The sequence below is a fragment of the Scomber japonicus genome, chromosome 10, assembly GCF_027409825.1.
Source record: "Scomber japonicus isolate fScoJap1 chromosome 10, fScoJap1.pri, whole genome shotgun sequence".
Lineage (NCBI taxonomy): Eukaryota > Metazoa > Chordata > Actinopteri > Scombriformes > Scombridae > Scomber > Scomber japonicus.
Window position 1 is genome coordinate 32,742,913 of NC_070587.1, and position 18,517 is coordinate 32,761,429.

An 18,517-nucleotide genomic window follows, 5' to 3' on the forward strand; every position below is an offset into this window, starting at 1 on the left:
CTCGAGGACAACAGGAGGGTTAAACTCACTGATCGGTGATTGGCCCCAAAAATCCTGATCGTGTAAAGCCTAGTATTTATTTAGTGCACATTATCCTGTGTAAGCAGTATTTCCAGCCACGTCTCCTAGAAATTACATTCATAAACATAACTGATGCCTGGATTTATGGTTAAAGGTTATTTTCACATTTTTCACATTTGCGGACCCCCAGAATCTCATTTCTTTCGTTTTTTCTCAGGAAACTTCTGATTTTAGTTAATTATTGGGAGAATTCACACCTGTAAGAGTCTGTTTGCTTTGGTCTGAATTGTTGTCTCTTCATTTTCATTACTTGTAAATACACAGATGAGGAATAACAAGAAAGACTTTAGAGGGAAAAAAACTGAATTATTTGGCAGAAACTTTAGTATGAAGCCATAAAAGCCCAGAGCTACAAATATACATATAATCTAACAAAACATACAAAGCCTCCCTACAGACACACACACACACACACACACACACACACACACACACGTCCTCTGTATGGATGCATATCAATCATGTTAGCGGTTATTAAACAGCACAGCTCTCTGCCTCCATGTATATTTATATACAAAGATTTTTATCAAGGGAGCAACAGGAAGTGATAGACGCATGAATACATTACATGTAGATTTATGCTTGTGTGTGTAAATACTTCTATATTTGTGAGGACCATAAACTGAGAATGTGAGCACTTTGGAGTGGAAGTAGATTTTTTGGAAAGTGTTCAAGATGTGAGGACAGTTTATACAATGTTTTGAGAAATAAAAAGGTTTTGGAGAGACTCTGGAAAGTGAAGACAGTTTTGCAGATGTGAGGATATTTTGAGACAAACACTTTTGGACACTGAGGACAGTTTTGTAAAGTCAGCACACTGACATATAAGGACATTTTTTAAAAGTGGGTCCAGTGTTTTAGAAGTGCAGATAAGTTTTGGGAGTGTGGATATTTTTTATAAAGTGGTGACATGTTTGGAAAAGTGATATTTTTAGGAGGACTTTTTTATGGTCCTCACTTCTTCCGAAGACCTGTTTGAGGGTTAAGACATGGTTTAGGAAGTGATGAAATTTTTTGGAGGACACTTTTTAAAAACGTTTTATTTTTCCAAAGTGGGCCTATTGTGGTCCTCACTTTGTCCATTTAGGTTTTGAGAATGTTAAAAGGACTCCTAACTAGTTGAAGGTGAAGACTTTTTTGCATAAGTAACAGCAGTTTGGGGACAATTTTGAAAAGTGAGGATATTTTGAGACAAAGAAAGACACTTTTGGAAAGTCAGGACACTCCTGAAATTGGGTCCAGTTTTTTAGAAGTGCAGATAAGTTTTGGGAGTGAGGATATTTTTTATAAAGTGATGACATGTTTGGAAAATGAACATTTTTTAGGAGGACTTTTTTATGGTCCTCATTTCTTCTAAAGACCTGTTTGAGGGTTAAGACATAGTTTTTAGGTTAAGGCTAGATTTAGGTTTTGAGAAGGTTAAAAGGACTCCTGACGAGCTGAAGGTGAGGACTGTTTTACACTTTAAAAGTGAAGATATTTCCTGACAGTGGGTCCAATTTTTTAGAAGTGTAGATCATTTTTGGGAGTGTGGATATTTTTTAGAAAGTGATGAAATGTTTGGGGCAACACTTTAAAACTTTTTATTTTTCCAAAGTGGGCCATTTTTGGAAAGTGGGCCCATTGTGGTCCTCACTTTGTCCATTTAGGTTTTAAAAGGAGTTTAAAAAAAGACCCCCAACTAGTTGAAGGTGAAGACTGTTTTGCATAAGTGACGGCCGTTTGGGGACAATTTTGAAAAGTGAGGATATTTTGAATCAAAGAAAGACGGTTTTGGAAACTTCTCAAAAGTGAGAATATTTCTTGAAAATGGGTCTAATTTTTTAGAAGTGATAATTTAGATTATAATACATAACTTTTGGGAGTGAGGATATTTTTCAGAAAGTGGTGACACCTTTAGAAAAGTGACAACAGGTTTGTAAAGGAAACATTTTTGGAGGACTTTTTTTATGGTCCTCACTTCTCCCAAAGGCCTGTTTGAGGGTTAAGACATGGCTTTTAGGTTAAGGCTAGATTTAGGTTTTTGAAAGAAGTTTTAAAAAAGACCTCCGACTAGTTGAAGGTGAAGACTGTTTTACAAAAGTGACGACAGTTCTGGGGCAATTTTGAAAAGTATTATTTTTAAACAAATAAGGACACTTTTGGAAACTCAGGACAGTTTTGGAAAGGACACTTTAATCTCGAGGTCATTTCCTGAAATTGGGTCCAGTGTTTTAGAAGTGCAGATAATTTTTGGGAGTGAGGATATTTTTTAATCAGCAGATTTGAAAAGGAACACTTTTGTAAATTGGGAACATTTTAGGAAAGTGGATATAATGTGGTCCTCACTTCTTCCAAAGACCTGTTTGAGGGTTAAGACATGGTTTTAAGGTTAAGGTTAGATTCAGGTTATGAGAAGGTTAAAATGACTTCTGACTAGTTGTTGTAATCATAACAGCTGACAGGGATCCAAACAAGAGTCACACCTGGACTCCCTGCAGGACTCAGGTGTGAAGGAGTTACTCTCAGGACTTCATTAATCCTGTTTGGGTTGTGAGTCGGCTGCGTTGCCGTGTGTTTGTTTCTGACCTGTGAGATCGGATGGTTGACGTAAATCCAACCAGTGCTGGGGTTGATGTGCAGGTAAGCTGGCTTCTGATTGGACAGTGAGTAAGCGATGGCAGAGTTGCTCCCCTGGTCATCGTCGTGTGCTGCCGCTCGCAAGAAACTAGTTCCCACCGGAGTGTCCTCACGCAGGAAGTCTGGGAGGGAAGAAAGAGACAATCAGGAACTGCTGCTGCTTTTATTGGTACTACAGTAAGACTACTATTCCTCTTGCTACTAATCCAAGGCTGGATTATCATAACATATATATATTTAAAGTATTTTTAAGCTCCAGACATACTGTGTCTCCACTGGTTTGTGCAAGTTTACTGAAAATTAGGGAGAATCCATCACTTAGCTGGCATGATAAGAACCCTAATTTATTATCTGATCCAGAAGAACGACTCTGTGTCAAAACATACTGATTACTTTAGTTTGTACTTATATGTGGAATATTTCTATGAGTCTGTTTGAATTACTGCATATCCATAATAAATCTGAAGTCCAATAATAGATTTATGATATTTAGAACTTCACGTTAATAGTTTTAAGCCACTCTCTTCTTATTCTAGCAAATGGTACCACTGGAAATACCTCAACAGGTACTACTACTAAAAATACTACTACTAATACTAATACTAATAATACTAATAATAATACTTATACTTATACTACTACTACTAACACATATACTACTACAACTACTACTGTTGTACTGAAACTACTTGAATTGAATTTAACTGTCTTTATTGTCTCAAAGCTTGATAAGCGCAGTTTCAGGAGCGGGAACACACACCAATTACACGCCTTCCGGCTCCTATATAAACAGACCTAACAGCTTCCCCCTCGTTCACTCTCGCTTTCGTGTTTCCCTCCCCCCCGCCCTCTCTTCTGTTCTTCTCTCCTCTCTTATAGGTTCCTGGGGGTTCGTCACTGCCCAGGCGCAGCGGCGGATCCTTCGTCCGACCTCCCCACACCGCATCAAGAATCACCGGATCAAGAATCACTCCGCATCAAGAATACACAATTCATTCAAATTCTGTCAATAAATCTGTTAAAACGTATCTCGTTGGTGATGTGTTCCTTGCTCGTGAAATTGCATTGAGGTCAATACAATGAAATTTAAAACGGCTTCATCCTCATATCTAAATAAAAGGATTAGATAAATATATACACATATAGATACATACACAAATATCCATGCACACATACATACATAAAACTCATCATTTAAAGTGCATAGATGGTGTATAAAGTGCATTTAGCGATTAGACACAGTTTCCTGGCACTACTTCTATTATAACCAGTACTACTACTGGTACTGCCGTTAAGTGTACTACCATTATTGATACTACCATTCAAGTCTTGTCAATTTTATTAATACAGCCCAAAATCACAAAATTTCCTCAAGAGACTTCAATCTGGACATCATCTACCCTTTCACCCTCAATTCAGATGAGGAAAAACTCCATAATAATACCTTTAAGAGACAAAAACGAGGCGATTTCAGACCCTAAATTTGACCCTAACACCCTTAAAAATAAATAAATTATTATTGTTTTTGTGTAACACTTGCAGGGCATTGCATGTCAATTCTCATGAGGAGCTGAGCCTCCCTAAAGGTCTGATCATAGTATCGCTCCTGCTTCTATAACTGGTATTACTGGATCTGTCACAACAGATAAAGCTGCTGCTGCTGTTGTAGCTGCCTAATTATTTATTTACTTTACTTTAATTGCTGCAAAAACGACTGACAGTGTTACTAATGATGGTACAACTACTATAGGTATTAAAACAAATAATAAACAGCAGCTGTATTTGACTCATCAGAAGTGTGATATTGTTTCTGTCAGATATCTGTGATGACTTTCATTAGAGCCGACTGAACACAATATAACATCATGTTGTGTGATGGTAAGCAGATATTATAATAATGGGAACGCAGCGTTGTGTTGTGTCAGCAGCGTGGTGTCACCTCGTTTGTCATTTCTGGGTCTCACTCTGCAAAGTCAACAGAGATGCATTTTTAAAAATTTGCGAATGTGACCTCCAAATCCTGCTGACTGCTGGATGTGATGTCAGCGAGCGCTGATCACCACGACAACAACAACAATGAGCGGGGAGAGAGAGAGAGAGAGAGAGAGAGATGAGAGAGAGAGAGAGGGAGAGGGAGACAGAGAGAGAGAGAGAGAGAGAAAGAGAGAGAGAGAGAGATTGTAAATGTGTGTTGATCTCCTGACGAGGTTTGTTTTGTTGTTTTAAACTAAAATTGGATTTTTTTTTAAAAACTTAGGATAATTAAAGTGTTAAATGTTTTAACTTTTGGTATTAAAGTTTAGCCAAAATCAAACCTCAATACATCAATACTAGACTCACGCTGGTAGTTGTAGTAATACTGCAGTATTTACAGTAGTATTTTCAGTACTATTATAGTATTAGTACACTCAGACTAGTAGATGCAGTAATACTAATTTAAATTTACAGTAGTATTAGGAATAGCAGACACTCACACACCTGTTGTTTTAAGAAAGGCTGTTTCATAAGCTTCTACATGAGGCATTTATTGTTCATCATTTCATCACACGGAGCCCAAAAAGTCCCAAAAGATCATATTTTTTTAACTTGTGTGCACAAGAAAAAATCTTTCAAATCTTTTTCACAGCAGTTGATAGAATAAAATATTATCTTTCAGGGCTCCGCACTGCTCAAAATATACAATTTATTATGCAAGATCGTATAAACTTATTCACAACTAGGCACCTCAGATTTATTCAGGAACTTATTTGGTTGAATAGTTGAACATTTTCATAAAAGCTGGCAGGTTTTTTCCTAAAGTGTGGACCAGAAGTCACACAAAACATTAATTCTACAGTGATGAGCAGCAGTTTGTTTGTGTAGGAAACCCCTCAGCACAGCCTGTAAATGAATTCATGTCCCAGAAACATTTCAATCTGCCTGTTAAATAGTTAATGAGCCACTGCGTACATTTCCCTAATCTGACGAGGAGATCTTCTGACAGGACGCTTATCAAAACACATATTTGCACACGTAGTAAACAAACACGGACCCGCGGGAGGCAGCGGCAAATATTTCATCAGCCTTAAGAGCTTTCCAGGATTACAAGCCTGCAGATTGATAGACGATGACAAACAGGCGGTTTCCTCCCTTCACCTGTTTGGTAGCGTAACACTGAGAGGACGGTGAGAGTGCACAGATGTTAGCGTGGGCGACTCCAGAGAGAAATGAACCTTTTAACCCAGCAGCTTGTTTCACACTGAGAGATACACAACAGGAGCCCATTCATTTCTCAACGGTGACAGAAACAGTACAAGTATCACAGTTGGCTGTATAAGTAGCAGGACAAACAGCAATGTAGTAGTGTAGTACTATAGCAGCAGTATTATTCCAACCTGTAGCAGTAACAGTGGTAATAACAACTATAATAGCTGCAGTAGTGTCATCAACAGCAGCAGTAGTAGTAGCACCTGTATGGTAATAGCAGCAGGAGTAATGGTTCTACTAAAAAGAGCAGCAGCAGTAACAGTCATTCTGGTTGTAGTAGTAGTGGTAGAAGTATCAGTAGAAGTACAGTAGCAATAGCAGCAGGTGTAATACTGGTAGTAATAGCAGTATTATTAGAAGTACCAGCAGTAATGTAGCAGTAATATTGGCTTTTGGAGACACACACTCACACTGGTAGTACTAATATAATTAGCAGTAACTGCACCAAGAGCAGTAATACTACTACACACTGGTAGTAATACTGTAGTATTTGCAGTAGTATTGCAGTATTAGTACACTCATACTGGTATTAATACTGTAGTATTTTCAGTAGTACTGCAGTAGAACTCACACTGGTAGTAATACTGTAGTACTGTAGTATTTGCAGTAGTATTGCAGTAGTATTGTAGTAGTATTTGCAGTAGTATTACAGTAGCATCTGTAGTAGTATTGCAGTAGTATTTGTAGTAGTATTTGCAGTATTATTTGCAGTAGTATTGTAGTAGTAATGTAGTAGTATTTGCAGTAGTATTATAGTAGTATTTTCAGTAGTACTCACACTGGTAGCGGCTGTTTTCAAACTTGGGGTCGTTGTCGTTCTGGTCGGCGATGACGACGGTGATCTGACAGATGCCGATCAGCGGCTCCTCAGCCTGATCGGTGGCCGTCACCGACAGCGTGAACTCCCGCTGACGCTCCCGGTCGAAACTCATCGCCGTGGTGATCACACCTGAGGGACACGAGAACCACGTTACAGGAGAACCACGTTACACTAGAACCACGTTACACAGGGTTCAAGTTACATTTTATATTAGGCTATTGTGCTGTTGTGCCTTGTTGTCTCTCCAGTGTTGTAAGGTGAGGCCTTGTGACTGCTTGGCAAAATAAAACACTTTTTTTTGTGTTTTTTTCTGGTAGCTTTTTGACTTTATAATGTTGGAGAATTATATCCACAAATACATTTTCTTCAAATACATTTTCTTCTAAACACATTGAATAGGTCATAAATGTATTTCTAAAAAAGGTGTAAAAAGCATTTCAACCACTTAGACTTGAATTGTGGAGCTAGGCTTCACAAACTGTGTTTCAAGATTTCTGTGTTCAGGATTTAGTGATTAGCATAAACCCGCCCCTGCTGCTGTAGAGGTATAAATACATTCAGCACACACTACTACTACTACAGTCTACAGTTAGCCAGTTAGCTGAGTTAGCCGCCAAGCTAGCCGCCGAGCTAGCAGCTGAGTTAGCCGCTGAGCTAGCCGCCGAGTTAGCCGCCGAGCTAGCAGCTGAGTTGGCCGTCGAGCTGGCAACTGAGTTAGCAGCAGAAAGCTCTCAGACGTAGCGTCCATGTTTCTGGTAGAGGTGGTGATTGACAGGTGACACTTGGTAGGGGGCGGGGTTTCAGCAGACTCGACGGACACGCCCACTTTGAAGCCCAATTTCATATATTTGGCGATTTTTTTAATCATTCAAATTTGGCAGGGTGGTTAACAACACACTTTTCTGTGGTATGTCAAACTCAGAACACATATTTATTCTTACTTTACACAGACTTTTTTCTCTAAATATTACCCCCCTCCTCCAGGCCTGAATTTTTTTTTAAAACATATATGACCCTAATCGTACACTTCATACAGCCTAATTGTGGGCTGTTGCGTGCGTTGGACTAAGCAATGCACAGTGAAATCTCTTTCTCTCTGTGTGTGTGTGTGTGTGTGTGTGTGTATGCTTGTCATACTTTCATATTTTAATGAGCAAAAATAAAATATTTTTTGTTGCAACTTGGTAGATCCTAATTGTGCCTAATTGTGGGCTGTTCTGTGTGTAAATGTTGGGCCAAGTTACGTCCAGTGAAATCTCTCTCTCTCTCTCTCTCTCTCTCTCTCTCTCTCTCTCTCTCTCTTTCAAACTTTTCATTTCATATCTCAATTAAATAAATCATTGTTGTTATAATCTACATGCTAGTACCTTTTAGCATGTAGTTGGCCGCTGTGTGAATGTCTCAGTCTACATAATAAGCAGTGACATCTCTTGTGGTATGTGCAGTCATACTTTCATACTTTAATTAGCGAAAATAAAACATTTCTTGTCGCAATGTACTTGATATGAACTAATTGTGCCTAATTGTGGGCTGTTGTGTGTGTAAATGTTTGGCCAACTTATGTCCAATGAAATCTCTCTCTGTGGTTAATTGTTGCAGTAATCTACATGATGCAGTTGTTGTATGTAGTGAGCTGCTGTGTGTTAGTCCATGTAATGAGCAGTGAAGTCTCTGTCTCTGTTTGACTGAAATAGCTTGAACTCTGACGTTACCATGGATACGGTCACACTTGGCATTTCTATACCTGACAGAGGTAGATCTGAAAGTCTGGCTCACATCCAACCTACCTGTGTCGGGGTCGATGTCGAACCCGGACGACACCCCGTCTCTGTGCATGATGCCGTACTTGACGTCTCCGTTGACCCCCATGTCGTCGTCGTGGGCCTGGACGCGCAGCACGAACGAACCCGGCGGCTGATTCTCCAACACGGCCGCGTTCAGGCTGTAGTTCTGACACTGAGAGAGCAAATCATCAGAGCAATGAAACTAAACTACAATGAAATGCTTTCTGGTGATGTAAAGCTCAGAAGTAGTACTCACACTGGTAGTAATACTGTAGTACTGTAGTAGTACTGTAGTAGTACTCACACTGGTAGTAATGCTGTAGTATTTGCAGTAGTATTGCAGTATTATTGCAGTAGTATTTGCAGTGGTATTGCAGTAGTATTATAGTAGTATTGTAGTAGTATTGTAGTAATATTTGCAGTACTATTGCAGTGTAATGCAGTATTATTTGCAGTACTATTGCAGTGTAATGCAGTATTATTTGCAGTACTATTGCAGTGTAATGCAGTATTATTTAGGTAAAGCTCAGAGTGGAGAGGGTGTGACGGGTTTATTCACCTCCTGGAAAACAGGTTTGTTGTTGTTGATGTCGTTGATTCCTACGATGACCTGAGCCGAGCTGCTGAGCGGGAACGGACCGCCGGACGCGTTATCGTCTGTGGCCGTGATGTTCAGGACGTATTTAGGTCCTCTCAGTCTGGGAGGTGGACTCCGCCGGAGCTTAATGATGCCTGAACACACACACACACACACACACACACACACACACACACACACACACACAGAAATACCCAATGTTATTCATCCAAATCTCAACAGAAGTCTTCTCAAGGAACTTTTCAGCAGGTCTAGACTGAACTCTTTAATTTTAATCTAAAGAGACCCACCATCCGTCATGTTTAACGAGAAGACTCTAATGGACTCTAATGTCTAATATTTCTCTCTCTGATGGATTTGAATGTATATTACTGTTCAAGTCTTAATGAACGAGTGTCGTCTGCAGCTGCTGATAACATTTTCACATCAGTTTCATCATTTAATGCTAGAGAGCTAATTCTGCTGCCTGTTTAATAAAGCATTGAAGTTTCATGGCTGTTCATAGCTCACATGCTGTATGGAAGGAGTATTCATTCATTTCTTCGTCCATCTGTCCAGCTTCATGAATTAAAATGTAAAATATAGCAGAGAGAAAGTGTTTTAACCTCTTCAGACTTATACACTTACAGACTGATTTAACCTTTCTGTCGTCCTCCAGGGTCAAATTGACCCCGTCTATTTTTACTGTTCCGTCTTTCCTCCATTCCTTCCTTCCTTTCTTCCTCCCTCCTTCTCTCTTTCGTTCCTTCCTCTCTCTGTCCTCCCTTCCTTCCTTCTTCCTTCCTCCCTCCCTCCTTCTTTCCTTCCCTCCTTCCTCCCTCCTTTCCATTCTTCTTCCCCTCTTCCTTCCTTCCTTCCTTCCTTCCTTCTGTCCTTCCTTCCTTCTTTCCTCCCTCCCTCCTTCCTTCCTTTCCTTCCTCCCTTCCTTCTTTCCTCTGCCCTTCTTTCCTTCCTTCTTTCCTTTCCTCCCTTCCTTCCTCCCTCCTTCCCTTCCTTCTTCCTCCCTTCCTTCCTTTCCTTCCTTCTTCCTACCTTCCTCCCTCCTTTCCTTCCTTCTTCCTCCCTTCCTCCCTCCTTTCCTTCCTCCTTTCCTTCCTTCCTCCCTTCCTACCTTCCTCCCTCCCTTCCTTCCTTCTTCCTACAACAACAACAGGAGGGTTAATGAGAAGAAGCTTTTCATAGTTCATTAAACAAAGTTTGTGGATAAGAGATGAAAAATATAGATATTAAATAATCATTACACTGATATTAAGAGACCGACCATTTCTCTCTCTGCATGTTTGACTTTATAGTATGTATGTTTCCCTGCTTCTAAAACAGCAACAGTGTGAGTATAAACATGCAGAGCTAAAACACAGTGAAGCTCTGAAGGCCTTTCTCCACGTCAGCCAGCGAAAAAAAAAAAAAAAACCCTCCCTCTGCATTATTCTGACTCAGGCCTAAAAACAAATGTCATATTTCTCTGCGCTAACAATCACTTCCCCATTAACATAACAGAGCAGCGGAGCAAACAAACAAACAAATAAGCAGCTTTGGTAGCAACATGAATAGAGACACGGAGGCTGGGAGGGAGCGAACACATCTACATGAAAATACTTCACAACGCTTTGAAGTGACAAAGCAGAACAGCCGAGCAAGCCAAAGGCCATCTGCCGCCTCTGTGTGTGTGTGTGTGTGTGTGTGTGTGTGTGACACAGAAAGAGTCTTAATATATCATTTATGTGCAAATGTTCATGTTTATATCTGTTTGTGCATGTGTGTGGCAGAGCAGCGGAGCAGTGCATGCTGGGTGATAAGGTGACACACACACACACACACACACACACACACACACACACACACACACACACACACAAACACACAGAGGCTTAGAAAGACAAACCCACACACAGACACACACGCGTGCAAAGATAAACATGCAAAACATGACTGCACATCACACTGCTGAAGTTTATCTTCAAAAAGTCTCGCTTTGTCTCAGACACACACACACACACACACACACACACACACACACACACACACACACATACACACACACATATTTACAATGATTCAACCGTGTCTACCAGAAACATTGAACAGTGTGTGTGTGAGCTCTAGTGATTATAATTATAATATTGTATGTATTCATGTTTTTTCTTATTTATGTGTGTATTTTGGAGTGTGTGTGTGTGTGTGTGCATGTGTGTGTTCGTTCTAGGGGGTTCACTGGCCTTGTTATTGCTACCAAGCTTTATCCCCAAATACGTGTTACCACAGCAACAACCACTTTACTGTGTGTGTGTGTGTGTGTGTGTGTGTGTAAAAGTGTTGCACGCATGTTTTTATGCTAATGTGCACAAACAAACCAACATCCTGTCACTGTCCACCATGAAATTGATGTAACTAGATCGCCTCATTCTATGATTTCTAATCCAATAATCAACATTTTTCTTGTGTTATTAAAACTATTAAAAACGTTATTAATCTGAAAACTGCATTATAACACAGATCTTGTTTTTGAGGCGGATGTTATGATAGATATCGTTCCATCTTCACTCTCAGAGCGAGACATCTAAAAAAACACAACAACATTAAAGTATTAGATCTGGCTCTTGCTCCCTGGACGACGGACTCGTTAGATTTTAATGACGACATGATGTTTCCTCGAGCACCAATAACTTCACATGTTCAGCTCCTCCAGGCTCAAAGCTGCACGATGCTGTTCAACTAAACATCTTAAAGGAAGAAGCTGAAGATTTTATAGATTTTTCTTATAGTCGATAAATATAATGAGCAGGACTGAAGTGATCTACTAACAAGAGTCTATCTCATTCCTCTGTTTGGTCATGTTATCTCTGCATACTACATACTACATACTACATACTTCTATACTACATACTTCACTTCTATTCTACATACTACATACTACATACTTCTATACTACATACTACATACTTCTATACTACATACTACATACTTCTATATTACACACTAAAGGACCAGATAGTAAGCAGACCGTTTACACTGTAGTAAACTACACGATAACCCACAATGCATTTGGTTCCTACCCGAGCTGAAATCATCAGGCTGAAGCTGATTTCATTTTAGCTCTAACTCTGTAAATAAACCACTTTATCCACATTTCTAACCTTTTTAGGAAGAAAGTAAAGTAGCCCTATAGATCCACAATGTGGGGCTAATTTAAATTTAATTTAAAACACCTGTTTAAAGTTTTGTTCCTGAGAATTCGGAGCCGTTCAAGTTAGCCGTAGCAAGTAACGCACTTCCTGTCATTTTCACAAAATAAAACACCTGTTACCTTTTATTATTAAGAAAACTATAACGATTGGTGCTTTTATTTTGAAAACAGGAAGCGAACATACCCTCGCTGTAGCTAACTTGAAACCACCGAGTATTTTGGGTTTTTTTCAGAAGTAACGTTGCATCTTGGGTAATGTGAGTGTGAGTAGTCAGCTCTTGATGCACACTCTGCATTTCTGGAGAATCTAGTAAACCATCCAGGAACTTCTCACATACTCTAAATCACATACTACACAGTTGAAACACACTACACACTTCAAATGACGTCAGAGTTAGTACGAGTAGTAGGAAAGTATGCGGTTTAGAACAGACCCCACAAGTCTGTTTACTCCTCACCTTTCTGGTTGTCCAGGAGGAAGTTGCTGTCCTCGTTGCCGCCGGTGATGGCGTAGGAGACGGCATCTCCATCAGGGTCGTTGGCGTGGACGATGGCGACCAGCGTTTCTGGACCGGCGTCTTCACTGAGGAAAGTCTTATAACTGACGGAGAGAAAAGTAGAAATCAACGAGTTTCGTTAAAGATCCAAGAAAATAGAAGATAAGCTGCATGAGAGTTGGGAAGGTTACTGATTACTAGTTACTCTGTTTAAAATGTAATAGATTACTGATTACTAGTTACTCTGTTTAAAATGTAATAGATTACTGATTACTAGTTACTCTGTTTAACATGTAATAGATTACTGATTACTAGTTACTCTGTTTAAAATGTAATAAGTAATGTAACTATTTCAATGACTTCATCAAAGTAACGTAACTTATTACATTTGATGACTTCTAATTTTCTAACCAATGTTTTCATCTGTTAGGATAAATGTTCCCTCCATCTGTCCTTCCTTCCTTCCTTCCTTCCCTCCATCTGTCCTTCCTTCCTTCCTTCCTTCCTTCCTTCCTTCCTTCCCTCCATCTGTCCTTCCTTCCTTCCCTCCATCTGTCCTTCCTTCTATCCTTCCTTCCTTCTGTCCTTCCTTCCTTCCATCTGTCCTTCCTTCCTTCCTTCCTTCCCTCCATCTGTCCTTCCTTCCTTCCCTCCATCTGTCCTTCCTTCTATCCTTCCTTCCTTCTGTCCTTCCTTCCTTCCTTCCTTCCATCTGTCCTTCCTTCCTTCTGTTCTCCCTCCCTTCCTTCCTTCCTTCCTTCCTTGCTTCCTTCTGTCCTTCCTTCCATCTGTCCATCCTTCCTTCCTTCCCTCCATCTGTCCTTCCTTCCTTCCTTCCTTCCTTCTTAAGATCTAAGATCAGCTGCAACATTTATCTCTCATTGTAAAATGTATTTATTAGTTCATGTAGATTTTGGAATATAAAATAAAGATATTTGATGAATAAAGTGAGTTTAATTGGTGCTGTGACTCCATTTAAGCCCAGATGTGCTCCAAATAAGCTCACGCCTTATTTACTAAATATACATAAAAATATTGATTTCAAAGAATTAATAACAGCAATATATGTATTCAGTAACATGTTAAATATTAAAACTTCAGATGTAACCTCCATTTTTTTCTCAGTAAGTGCGGTTAAATAAAAGTTAAACAGAGAGACAAAATGAGAAAGAAAGAAAGAAAGAAAGAAGAAGAAAAGTTTGAAATGAGGTAAGATATACAATTAAAAAACAGACATAACAAATGCTGTGAAGGAGTGCAATAAACGACAGAAAAAAGGTGTGAAGGTGACAGACAGAGGAGCGAGAGGAGAGGTGAAGACGGAGCGAAAACAGATGGAGATGAAGGAAAATGGAAGCATTAAAAATAGACTGAATTAAAAAAACACATTATTAGAGAGAGAGAGAAAGAAAGAGAGGGAGAGAGAGAGAGAGAGAAAGAGAGAGAGAGGAGAAGAAGTTAAAAACTGTTCCTACACGCTCTGGGAGAAGACGGGCGACTCGTCGTTGCTATTGGCGACCCGGATGCGGACGGAGGCGGTGCCTGTGCGAGGGGGCATTCCCGCGTCCACAGCGACCACCACAAACTCATAGACGTGATTGGGCCGCTCGTAGTCAAGGCGACGGGCAGGGCTGACGATGCCCCCTGATGTGATGTCGAAGTCACTGCCGTGGACGAAGTAGGAGAGCTCCGAGTTCACTCCAGAGTCACAGTCACGGGCCAGAACTGAGGAGGTGGAGGAGGAGGAGGAGGAGGAGGAGGAGAAGGAAGAGGAAAGGGAGGAATAAGAGGAATATGAGGAGGAGGAGAAGGAAGAGGAGAGGGAGGAAGAGGAGGAGGAAGAGAAAGAGGAGGAAGAGGAGGAGAAGGAAGAGGAGGAAGAGAGGAAGAGGAGGAGGAGGAGGAGGAGGAAGAGGAGGGAAAGGAGGAGGAGGAAGAGGAGGAGAAGGAAGAGGAGGAAGAGGAGGAGGAAGAGTAGGAAGAGGAAGAGAGGAAGAGGAGGAAGAGAGGAAGAGGAGGAAGAAGAGGAGGAGGAGGAAGAGAAGAAGGAGGAGGGGGAAGAGAAGAAGGAGGAGGGGGAAGAGGAGATTAAGATAGATGAGGTGGAGGAGGAGGAGGGGGAAAGAAAAAGTGGGGGATGAGATAAAGGAGGAAGAGGAGAAGAGAAAGGTGGAGGAGGAGGACAGAAAAGAGAGGGAGTGGAGGGGAAGGGGGGAGAGAGAGGAGAGATGGTGGAGAAGGAGAAGATGGAGGGAAGAGGTGAGAGAGAGAGAGAGAGAGAGAGAGAGAGAGAGAGAGAGAGAGAGAGAGAGAGAGAGAGAGAGAGAGGATAAGCAGGGAAAAAAGGAGGAGAAAGAGGAAGGAGACAAATATAGAAAGAGACAGAAGAAAAGAGGAGAGATATTTTATACATACATTTTACGTGTGTGTGTGTGTGTGTGTGTGTGTGTGTGTGTATGTGTGTGTGTGTGTATGTGTGTGTGTGTGTGTGTGTGTGTGTGTGTGTGTGTGTGTGTGTATGTGTGTGTATGTGTGTGTGTGTGTTTGTGTGTTGCTGGCTGTCTGCCTAATAAGAGCAAAGCCGTGCTGAAGTCAGACTGTTTGATCTCAACCAGCCACCAGCAGCTATGACAGATGTCTCTAACACACACACACACACACACACACACACACACACACACACACACACACACACACACAGTATAATACACCCACAGGTGTGATGTGATAGTGTTGCGCTCACTGTCAGAGGGCAAATAGTTTATCAGAAACTACTCTACAGATCAGCCTGTGTGTGTGTGTGCATATGTGTGCACGCGTATGTGTGTGTGTGTTTGTGTATGTGTTGGTGTGTGTGTGCATGTGTGTATGTGTGCGGTTGTGCGTATGTGTGTATGTGTGCGGTTGTGTGTATGTGTGTGTCTGTGCTTGTGTTTGCATGTATGTGTGCAGTTGTGTGTGTACGTCTGCATGTGTGTGTGTGTGCATGTGTGCATATGTGTGTGTATGTGTGCATGTGTATGTGTATGTGTGTGTGCATGTGTGTGTGTGCGGATGTGTGAGTGTGTATGAGTGTGCATGCATGTGTGTGTGTACGTGTGTGTGTGCATGTAAGTGTGTGCATGTATGTGTGTGTGTACGTGTGTGTGTGTGCATGTAAGTGTGTGCATGTGTGTTAGTGTGTGTGCATGTATGTGTGTGTGTATGTGTATGTGTGTATGTGTGTGTTACCTTGCAGCAGGGAGGTTCCAGGTGCGGTGCTTTCAGGTACGCTGTCTCTGGTGTAAATGGAGTGAAGGAACTCAGGCGTGCAGTCGTTCTCATCTGCTATGTGGACGACGACCTGTAGGGGGCGTTTTACCGTCAGCGTCTCTTTCTATTAAATAAAACATTCTTCACATCTCTCGCTCTGTATTTACATTCTGGGGCTCTACTGGAATATCTTTGCATGATTTCCAGTTTAAAAACTTTTAAAAAGTCTGGAAGGTTTTTAGGTCGACTTTCTCCCACAAAACTTTACTCAGAATCAGCAGGTTTGGAAGTTTGTTTGTTTTCTTTTGGGGCGGGGGGGGGGGGTTATTAGTTGGAGAGACTTTCCTGACAATGAATAAATAAATAAATAAATAAATAAGTCATGCAAACAATATGAAGACAAATGTCTCCAGCTGCAGGAGAGAAACCCATTTCCTCTCTCGTCTCTTTCTCTCCTTTAAACCCTTTGCAGCAGCCTAAATCCTGAAGCCTTGCCCCCCACCCCCACCCCCGCCTCCAACCCCCCCTCCTCATCGTTCCCGTCCAGTTCACCCACTATCCCGAGCCGCTGGAGCTCAAAGCCTCACCGTTATTTTCCCCCCAATTCCCAGTAAAGCCTGATTTAACCGGTGACCACCTGAGCTCTGCACCACCTGTTCAGTAATAACAGATTTTGGATGCCCGGCTGCTCCTGCAAACTATTTAGAGGTTTCATCTGGAAACTGTTTTTTATTTTCACTTTAGACCCAACAGGTCAATTTACATACTCATATTTTTTAACATAGATAGATAAAGGAACCAGAACTCTTTATTAAGAAGCTTTTTGAAATCAAATTTAATGACTTTTAAGATATTTTTAACACATTAATCATATGTGATCCATGAGTTTTAGAGAGCTCTACATCATCAGTGTTAAAACCAGGCGGGGAGTTCCGGTCCTCTGAAATGAGGCCAATGTGGAAGTAACTTAGAACTGCATTCTATCAAAAGGCCACCAGGGGGGCGACCGTCTCTATACAAGTCAATGGAGAATTCACCAACTTCTCACTTGATTTCTAACCTCAGTAAACGTTTTCAAAATGTGTTTATGGTCTCAATCGCTAGTTTAAATCCTTCTTCAATGCAGTATGATGTTCATTTGGGACATTTTGGCCTCCCTGATTTTATATATGACGATAAAGCAGGGTATGCATTAGCCCTAGCAACCATAGCAACCCCCCCGCTCCGCCCATGGCTCAGCCCGTGGCTCAGCCCATGGCCCCGTTTCATGTCCATATAAGTAGAATCCGTGTTTTTATTTTTCCCAGCATGCACCTGAAATTTTCAAGATGGCGCTGCTTAGATTCAAAACTATTGGCTTCCGAGCAGCAGTCCACAAACCAATGGGTGACGTCACAGATGTTACGTCCATTTCTTTTATACAGTCTATGATTAAAACCTGACGTTCAGATACATGCAGTACACAGATTAACCACCAGGGGAACTTTTATTTCAACGCTGTCAATCAGTGAGACACAATTTTGAAGTCTGAATGTTTTTTTTCCCCAGTTTAGAAAAAGTTAAAGTAAGAAAAACACTGAAATAGTTAGTGATACTTCAATAGGAATAGTTACTAGACTGATGCAATGTTGAGCTACTAAATATTTAGTATCTTATTTTATGATAAATTCCTGTTTAAAATGTGTGAATCAGATTAGAAACAGCAGATATAGAAGCTCATTTCATTGTATTGCATTATTTCATGTTGGTGATATGAGCTCTATGGAGGACCTTAAAAATGTTGTATTTTTAACCCTTCTGTCGTCCTCACGGGTCAAATTGACCCCATCTCTTTTGACTGCTCCTTCTTTCCTCCCTTCCTTCCTTCCTCATTGCCTTCCTTCCTTCCTCACTTCCTTCCTTCCTTCCTTCCTTCCTTGTTTTCTCCATCCCTCCCTCCTTACTCCTTTCCTTCCTTCCTTCCTTCCTTCCTTCCGTCTGTCCTTCCTTCCGTCTGTCCTTCCTTCCGTCTGTCCTTCCTTCCTCATTCCTTCCTTCCTTCCTTCCATCCTCCCTCCCTCTTCCCTTCCCTCTTTCCTTTCTTCCTTTCTTCCTTGACCTGAGGACAACAGGAGGGTTAAACGTGCTATGAAAAATAAATTGCAAAACAAAACTCATAGATGCAAGGTGTTAATTTATTTTTAATTTATTTGTCAGAAGCTTCAATAAACTTGACTGCATATCACAAACACACACACACACACACACACACACACACACACACACACACACACAGAGGTCGGCAGGTTGCTCGTTAATTGCACAAGTTCATCATTAACATCATAATTAAAACTAAAACTTTATGTGCAGTGAGTTCAAACTTCAGTAAGTCTTAACATTATAAAGTCTACAGTCTGTAAAGTTAAACGCCTGTAAAAGCTGAAGGCAACAGAAACT

General features: G+C 40.9%; 1 protein-coding gene across 1 annotated transcript in view; it reads right to left on the reverse strand.

The window, feature by feature from the left end:
- Positions 1 to 18,517, reverse strand: part of si:dkey-22o22.2 (neural-cadherin) — a 162,939-nt gene that overhangs the window by 66,890 nt on the left and 77,532 nt on the right. The window contains 7 exon segments of the mRNA XM_053327682.1: positions 2,650 to 2,822; positions 6,725 to 6,895; positions 8,554 to 8,722; positions 9,110 to 9,282; positions 12,791 to 12,933; positions 14,305 to 14,554; positions 16,061 to 16,172. Coding sequence (XP_053183657.1) covers positions 2,650 to 2,822; positions 6,725 to 6,895; positions 8,554 to 8,722; positions 9,110 to 9,282; positions 12,791 to 12,933; positions 14,305 to 14,554; positions 16,061 to 16,172 — 1,191 coding nt within the window.